The sequence below is a fragment of the Sander lucioperca genome, chromosome 6 (genome assembly GCF_008315115.2).
Source record: "Sander lucioperca isolate FBNREF2018 chromosome 6, SLUC_FBN_1.2, whole genome shotgun sequence".
NCBI lineage: Eukaryota > Metazoa > Chordata > Actinopteri > Perciformes > Percidae > Sander > Sander lucioperca.
Window position 1 is genome coordinate 10,616,122 of NC_050178.1, and position 8,936 is coordinate 10,625,057.

Below are 8,936 nucleotides of genomic sequence, written 5' to 3' on the forward strand. Positions count from 1 at the left end.
CCGTGTCCTTTCCCGTCCGTTGTCCTGCAGATAACACAAAGAAACACCTGTCCATGTGCTGTTTGTATGCTTGCATAAGAAAACAGCAACAAATCTTTTATTATTGTGGCCTCCATGTTTTCACACACCTGATGCTCTAGGCTACGGCCAACAGTTGGTGGTAGCCGTGCAACAAGTTGTTATGCTAAACGCCAATATAACAGAAGAAGAAGAACAAGGATCCAGACCATGTTTTTTTTTTTTTTTAACTTTATTTAAAAACGTAGATTACAAAGGTTCAGTCATTGCAACGTATATACAAAAAATATACAAAAATATATATACAAACTATAATATCGAGGTAAAAATGAAAATAATAAACTAAACAAAAGGAAATAAAAATACAAAGAGGACAGACTTCCAAAAATCAATAGTGTAGACAGCAGGAGTATTTAAACAAATAAATTGGAGCAGACATCAGATATTAATATAGCTTTCTTATTGGATACCAACTTAAGAGACTCAAAGTACATGTCAAATTCAACCTGGAATAATTTGAAGCATGGTTTTGAACTAGAAAATTTAGCCTTATGAATATGAAACTTACCTAGTAAAATAAAGAGATTTACAATATTACATAACTTTCTATCTTTACTTTCAAAATAAGTGCATCCAGACCATGTGAACGCTGGCAGTCGGAAAAACAACGTAATCACGGGGGCGGTCCCTGTTATTCCCAGGTGGCATGAACGCAGCAATACACCAGAAATGATCGGCGACTCCTCCCCAAACATTCCTGCATGGTGACCAGACAAAGGAACTAAAGAGAAGGTGAGTATGCAGGAACAAACAATTAACTGTTCAAACCTACACCTTAATAAATCTTACTGAAACTAAACTTCACTTGTGTGTTTGCTTAACACCAGTGCTTGATGGAAGAATGTAAGAATTTTCACACAAACAAACCCGGGCTAGTAAGTGAAATGTTACACAAAAGCAATGACAACATTAAAGCAAACCAAAATTGAATACCATATGAAAATAGCAATGTATAAAGTAAATATGGACAAATGTACAGAAGCACTAAGGGACAAGTGGTGAGTGCGTGGAATCTCACCCACTTTGTCACAGGTCAGTATAGTAAAACACATAATACTGTACTGGCCCTCACTGGTTATGAACCTTGGATAAGGTTTGTACAAAACTGAGATTGATATATATATTTTGGCCCAGGGGACCTAGGCTATATCTCCTTATTTGTCATCTTTGTTGTTTTAATTACCAAACTATAGATATAAGGACATATTGAGCATTTAGCAGTCATTTTAAATTTCATCTTCAGGTTTTCTGCAATAGTACAAACATATTGACAGCATCAAAAGTAAAAGTATAAGCAGTATGAGGAGAAAAACTCATAACTCAAGTCCACACTGAGGTCACAAGCAGACATCTCTTTTTAAGGGGTCACACGCCATGATTTGGGAACTACACTCAAAAAAGCATTATACTAAACATGTGACCACCTAACTTTGTTTGAAAATATTACATCAAACATTCATCTGAAAAGGATTTAGATTGATTTGAATGTACATATTATAGAATGATTCTGTAATGATCTGAATCAAGCATTGACCAAACTAGGGAAAACAGAGCTTGTCTAATAAAAATAGAGAAACCGGCATACATACCTTTAAAAAAAATATTTATTCAGCTCTGTTACTCCAGCTGTTAAGACTCCAAATCACCCATACACTTTAATACCAATCTTGGCAATGCACCAGTTTAAAAAATAAACACATACATGGCTTTAATACATTTATGTATTTATTTCAGTGAATACAATATGCCTCTACATAACACAATGTACAATATTACAATATTAGAATGGCACTTTATATACACTATGAAAAATAAACATATGTGTGACCTATATATAAATATAATATATATATATATATATATATATATATATATATATATATATATATATATATATATATATATATATATATATGTATGTGTTATGTGTGTTATTAAACAAGGAAAAGCATTCGTTAGACATTTACATACAAAGCTGCCTTGGCACAACATCCAATTTCTATGTAACACCTGGAATGTTAGTCAGTCATAAGTAATAGTTTTAAATAAGTTAGAGGTATATTTGGCAATGATTACATATATAATAATGTCTGTCTTATGTATTCTATTTACAGAGCAGCAATAGAGGGAGACACTGGATCATCAGCGCCATGGCAACAGAGGTATTGTCTTTCTGTCACTATGTCCACAAGAGTTGAATATGGAGCCTGAGAGGGGAGGGAAATAATTAATAATTCAATATGTGCAAATGCCACAGTGTTAATGTCCTTTTGTAGTTACCGTGAATAAGAAACCTAGATTAAATAAACATCAGACTTAAAGTAAGAGTTATATGCTTATCCGCTTTCCAGTGGAGAGTAAGATAAGAAGATTGATAGCACTCTCATCTGAGGAGAGTGCTATCAATCTTCTCATCGAACTCTTGGGGGGAAAAGACCATACGCATGCTGTATTTCCCAAGATGTCAAAGTTTTGTCTTAAGAAAAAGCAGAAATGGAGATACAAAAAAAGAGATCTACTCACCTCATCTCTTGATAAAGGCAACAGGAAGTTCTCTGTTGGGGACCAAAAGTCCTGAATGGATCACGTCGAGCGGCTCATTATCTGTTGCCACGATCTCATAGTCTCTGACCAACTGTAGGAAACACAAGCAGGGTTGGATTTGATCATTGGATTGAAGCTTCAAGAGAGTCACGTGGTAGAAAAATCCAAAACAATCAGTCTGTAGTGTTGAGAAATTTTATTGAACTACACACTTGTACACTGCTTTAATGTGACAGGTAATGAGTCTATAAACTGTCCTGAACTTCTGTCTGATCTTACCCAGCACATGGCTAGCTGTAGCTGCAGCTCTGCCAGCCGTCGGCCGATGCACATCCTTTTTCCGATGCCAAAGGGAACGTGGGCGAAGGGGTTGATGGTGTTATTTTCCCGCAGCCAGCGCTCAGGTTTGAACTTCTTCCCATCATCAAAGTACTCCTCATTGGAGCCCAGTGCGTGGCTGTTTATCATTAAAACTGTCTGTAAATGAACAAAAATAACAATTAAAGCATTATTTTCAGTACTTCCTACATATAAATTAAATACATAGTAGGCTCCAGTATAAAGTCCAATAAAGATCTTGTTACTGTAATTCCTATCCTGCCATGCAGTTGCTGAGTTGCACATGCTGTTAGAGTTGCTCCATTTAGACTTTGTACAGTATACGAGTTTTTCGTCAGACATCGGTCAAACGTAAATTTATACAAGAATGTAATCTGCTCATGTCAGGTGTATGGCAATGAGAACTAAGCCACTTACTCCTTTGGGAATTGCATAATCTCCCAACACAGTGTCTTTGTCCAGAGTCCTGCTGGTGAACGGGACTGACGGCGATAACCTGTAAGAATTTAAAAAAAATGCATGGGAAATGGTCTCAGTGAAGCTATAGTATAGCATGACACCCATATCTAAGCTGTTTAACAGGAGCTAAACATACTCTTGATGTTTTTCACAGTGCAAGATGAGGTGAGATATAATCTCAAGTCATGGGTCATGTACATTCCCTGTGTAATGTGGTTATGGCATTAGCCTTAAATATTGTTATATAGGCAACTTGTGACTGCACGAGAAGAAGGGGAGAAAGTATAAGAGGTTAGGAAGTGATTTAAACGTGACCACACGGTTTAAACTGGGATCACTGGTTGTTGCTAGTCATGCATGCATATCTCATGTTTTTGAGGCAGTCATGTGTGGGAGTTTTGCCCCTTAATCTCCGTGGTACTGAGCGAAATCATGATACAGCCAGTGAGTCTGATTGGAAAACTGTGGATCGAATTTATCGATGGATGTTGTCATGTAATGTGTAGCTAAAAAATGTTTTAACTTGACCATGAGCTGTATAATTGGACATATACTGCTTTTGGAAGTCACTGCAGTTTATAGCCTGCTAATTGTCTCATAATGTAACTGTAGTAGCAGCAGCCAGGAGCTTTATGTAGCTGTTCTGTTTTCTACACCGTGACCCTGTTGTACTGTACCTCATAGACTCCTTGAGGCAGGCCTTGAGGTAGGGCATGCTCTTGATGTGCTCTCCACATGGGTCCTGGTTGGGAGCCACCACCTCTCTAATCTCCTCCAGCAACTTCCTCTGGGCGCCAGGGTTGCGTGACAAGTTGAAAATAGCCCACAGCATACTGTTGGCGGTCTGAGAAATGTAAACACAGCACCAAAGAGAGAGAGAGAGAGAGAGAGAGAGAGAGAGAGAGAAAGAGGGAGGCAGAGAGGAGATGTCACTTAGTGAGGCAGCTACCATAAGTGCATTCCTCAGTGGGGTCCTGAAGGGAGCTAAGGAATGTTTGGGGTCCCTCAAAGGCTCCTCAGTTACATCCAAACAACATTCATTCCCTGCTTTTGAAGCACTGTAACTGCATCACCTGATTGTATCATAAAGGCTGTACAGTTTTTTTTTCTCCTCAAAAGAAAATAGGCGAAAGGTAAAACGTTTAAGAGGTTAACCTGAGTTCTTAACTATACAATGGTGCAGCTAAGTGTATATAAACAAAAAGCTGGAATAGGCAGAAACAATAATTTGAGATTAGGCGAAACATGTTTAATAGCTTTGTTGACGTGAGTGATAAGAAGATCGATACCACTCCTATATAGGCGAGTGGTATCGAGCTTCAAATCTAACTATTCTCAACAAGAAAGTTATTAAGCGTATTTCCGAAAATATCAAACTTTTCCTGTAAATGAAATGTGTCTTTGTAGTACAAAATGTTGCTCACCGTCTCAACTCCTCCGATCTGTAGCTCTGTGATGGCTGCGTACAGTTCCTTCTTAGAGAGACAGCTGTGGTGTAAGATGTCACCGATTAAGTCATCAGGAGCTCTGACGGCGTTCCTCTTTAGCTTCTTGTCTATGTAGACTTTGGCTGAGGAAATACAAAGCAGTGAAGATCAGATGTAATCACACTGATCTCACATTTGTCTCATTGTATTCAGTGTGTATCTGTCATGTGCTTGGCTATTTTCTACTGGTGACCATTGCTCCTCTTTGACATCCCAAAACAAAGATTCTGTGATACTTTTATTAAATAATATAACATTTTTTAACTATTGCATCTGTATTGAGGAATCTGATCATTTTGTTTGTTTGGAGCTTGGTTAGGTCTCATGTTGCTTTAAAATCTCACATATCAGAGAGCTGATTTCTTAGACCTTTTGACTTTTATAGTGGAAAGAGCTCAAATGAATTGAATAATGGATTAGCTGTTTGACAGAATATTAATCTAAACAATTCTGATGATCAATGTCATTTATCAAGTATAAATGAGAAATATTTGCTGAGTCCAGCTTCTCCAACGTGAGGATTTGCTTCTTTTCTCTGCTTTACGTCATTTTAAAGAAAATCTTTTTAACTGTTGGTCGGACAAAACGAGACATTTTAAGCCTTCGTCTTGGGGTTATTTTTCTACTATTTACTGACATTTATATGATAATAGTAACTAGTCCCACATGTTTTGCAGTTTGTAATCCAGATCAAGTTATGGCAGTATTAGTCTTTTCTTTGGGTTGTCCTCCTTCGCCTGTATGATTTATGCATCAGGCCGTATGTAAGCGTGGCGAGTTGGAATGTGTGATGTGTTAAATTAAATTTCCATTTTTAAATGTGTACTGTAGGTCCGATGATGTCCTTACATAACATCACATCCATATGACCTGAATCATATGGATGACCAGTGATGCCTCTATTTCTGTAATTGTTTGATCCGTGACTCTTCATGTGAATCATAAAGTTTGCCACTAGAGTGTGTGTGTGTGTGTGTGTGTGTGTGTGTGTGTGTGTGTGGGGTGTGGTTGTAATGAGCTACAGCAGCATCCTCTTCTCCCTCCCTCCTGCTACTACAAATATTTGGCAGAGTTCTCCCTCTTAGGTCATGTGGTTACTATGACTCTGGCTGCCATTTACCCAAGTGCCAAGTACACAAAAAAACACTGAGGCACTCAGTTCAAACCCACCCTCCCTCTGTTCCTCTCTATCTATCTATCTTGTGGCTGGAACTGAGCCCAAACAGTTTTGCATATCAGTGTAGACACACTGTACTACAACTTTATCAAATGAGAGTCATCTTTTTGTGTAATTTTGTAGTATGTGTTTGTGTTTGTACCTGTGCTGAAAATGCGGTCCCATGCTGCTGTGTGGTCCTGCCATGTTTTGGTGTTGAGGCTCTTGTGGAGCTCCACGGGTGTGACCATCATCATGCCAAATGTGCTCATCATCTACAGAGAAAGAAAAAGAGGGCAGAGTGTTAATTAAAGCTAATCATCATCCACTCACACTAAATGATGCAATCTTTATCATGTCTTCTGTTGTTTCTTGCCCCCCTCTGCCCTGTGAGACCTTTGTGAGCATTCCCGTGTTATCTCCTGACTGTGGAGGATAGGTATTGGTTTGCCCCTCAATCCCAGTTTAAATACAGCAAGAGTGTCAGTCAGACACTGAACCACTGTTATGTCAGATCATCTCAGGTGTCCTCTCCTATGGGACACACTGCTGCTATGAGTGGAACAAACAGCAGGCAGGCGTACTCACTGTTTTCACGGCGGTGATGAAGTTCATGGCTTCCTCGTTGACTTTCTCCTGCAGAAGACCAAATCTCTTGTCGTAGAGGACGAGGCAGATGGCTAAACGACAAAGAAAAGCAAAGAGTGAGATTCAGAGATTCAGAGCCTGAGCAGTAAAGACTTTTCAATTAAATATTTCTATCTACATACTTGTAGATATAGCACAAATTATTCACTGATCTTTTTTTCTTTTAAAGTTAGATGTCACAAAAATAGCATGCCATATGTGTACAACTGTTACAATAGATGCATCCCAGTGCTTTCGTTAAACAAAATAATGAACTGTAGAGCTGATTCATTGATTTGTCAACCGACAAAGAATTCATTTGCAACTATTTTGGTAATCAATTAATCATTTCAGTCACATTCCCTGGTACCAGCCTGTAAAATGAGGATTTTTCTGCTTTGAAAGCAAACTGAATATCTTTGGTGATTTGAAGATGACACTTCCATCCATTTTTTTCCCTCACACACAGATTAAACAATAGATCCTGAAAATAATCAGCAGATAAATTGATAATAAAAATGAATCCTTACTTGCAGCCTAAATTGGTAACTTTGGCAAAAACAGTTGAACTTACTCTCAAAAGACCATTTATTCAGTTCGAAGTACAAGTCTTCGATCTTTCCACTGACGTTTATTTGTCCAATTCTGCCAACGAAATCCACCAACACCTGCATTTAAACAAGACAGAAGCTGTCAGTCATCGATCACCAATAAACACGTATAAAACATAAACTCCGATACTTTGGAACCTCTGAACCTTACCTCATTTATTTTGCGATCAAGCTTCACCACTTCTGTCGGTTTCATGAGTTTCTGCTGAAAAGCGCTCCTCACTCTTTGCCAGTCTTTCCCCTCCCTGCAAACACAAACAGTTTACTTTAAAACATTTGTGCACTTCAAGCGTGTTCAAGCTGCGTCACCACGAATTGTGGACACTTTCTAGATGATTAAATAAGAAATCGAAAGTCTACTTACAGGATGAGGAGTCCGTACGCCTCGTCTCTCATGTCTCTGTATGCTGTCCAGGGTTTGATCTCCAGTCTCTGAGGGTAATTTCCCTCCTTCCTATAGAGCGCCTCCAGCAAGCAAGGGGCGCCAATGTGCACCGACTCAAAAGAGCCCAGCTTCAGCCGAAAAATCTTGCCGAATTTCTTATGATAATCAACCTAAGATAAATTTAAAGAGTCTTCTATCAGTCAGAGAAATTTTACATCGATATACATTCAGCATGTTTTTTTTATTCGTTAAAAAAACATTTGTGTTGCTCCAATGTTTAACAAAAAATAGGCTGTATTTGTTAAGAAAACAATAGGAAAAGTTATTAATTATACTGTACCAGTGCCTCGTGTTGTCTTGTCAGACCTCCTTTCCGGAGAAGTTGGACCAGACTGCCGACGAGCGGCCAGTTGGTGGGTCCTGGGATCGCGTCCAGGCTGCGCGCTCTGGAGGCAGCGTGAGGGCAGCGCGCAGCCTCCTCAGCATCCTTTTCCTCCAGGACGCACACTGAAGATGTTGGTTTGAAGTGCTGCAGCCCGACAGATTTCTTTTTTAGAAACTCTATGATCTGAGGAACTTTTTGGATCTGCGTCCTCATCCTTAAAATGTGTAGATTTGTTTTATAAAGCGGAATGATATAGCTATTATCGTGGGGGTTTCTCGTTTCTTGGAAGTGTTACACCTTACCACAATATATATACCCTGAGAGTGTTTATTCCTGCCGTGCACTGAACCAATCAGGGGCCGGTCTTGCATGGTGTGGCCGTCGAGCCCACTATTCATTTATCCACGTTGGGAGGGTCGTATGACCCCAGATAGACCGAGAAGGTGCCCTCGTCGCCCCCCTCGCTTTATAAATAAACATACAGGCCACATCGGAGGTGACGCTCTGAACCGTGTTTCAGAGCGACCCGCGATTGGAAGAAACGAAACTTTGGCTGAGCAAATACAACTGCCACACTTCTGCACCGTGGGCAAATATTTGACAGATTGCAGTGTGTGTTTGTGTATGTGTGTTTGCTTTGTTTGTATTTTGGAGTGTGTTCTGTGTGTGTGTGTGTGTGTGTGTGTGTGTGTGTGTGTGTGTGTGTGTGTGTGTGTGTGTGTGTGTGTGCGTGTGTGTGTGTGTGTGTGTGTGTGTGTGGGGGGGGGGGGGTAAACTGCATATTATATTCATATATATTCAGGGCCATTCTCCTTTTGAATTTGAAATTGTAATTACATATGTAGTGTTAAATTATATTATTATT

The 8,936-nt window shown here is 39.3% G+C and overlaps 1 protein-coding gene across 1 annotated transcript; it reads right to left on the reverse strand.

The window, feature by feature from the left end:
* Positions 1-1,966: 1,966 nt before the first annotated feature.
* On the reverse strand, positions 1,967-8,375 carry LOC116051531 (1,25-dihydroxyvitamin D(3) 24-hydroxylase, mitochondrial). Its single transcript, XM_031302030.2, has 12 exons — positions 8,027-8,375; positions 7,666-7,856; positions 7,453-7,546; positions 7,265-7,358; positions 6,652-6,743; positions 6,227-6,338; positions 4,845-4,990; positions 4,098-4,264; positions 3,379-3,457; positions 2,902-3,099; positions 2,602-2,713; positions 1,967-2,285 (listed from the first exon to the last, which is right to left on the reverse strand). Exons 1-11 carry the CDS (start codon positions 8,282-8,284, stop codon positions 2,603-2,605), a joined length of 1,542 nt encoding a protein of 513 aa, XP_031157890.1. The 5' UTR covers positions 8,285-8,375; the 3' UTR covers positions 1,967-2,285; position 2,602.
* Between the last annotated feature and the right edge of the window lie 561 nt (positions 8,376-8,936).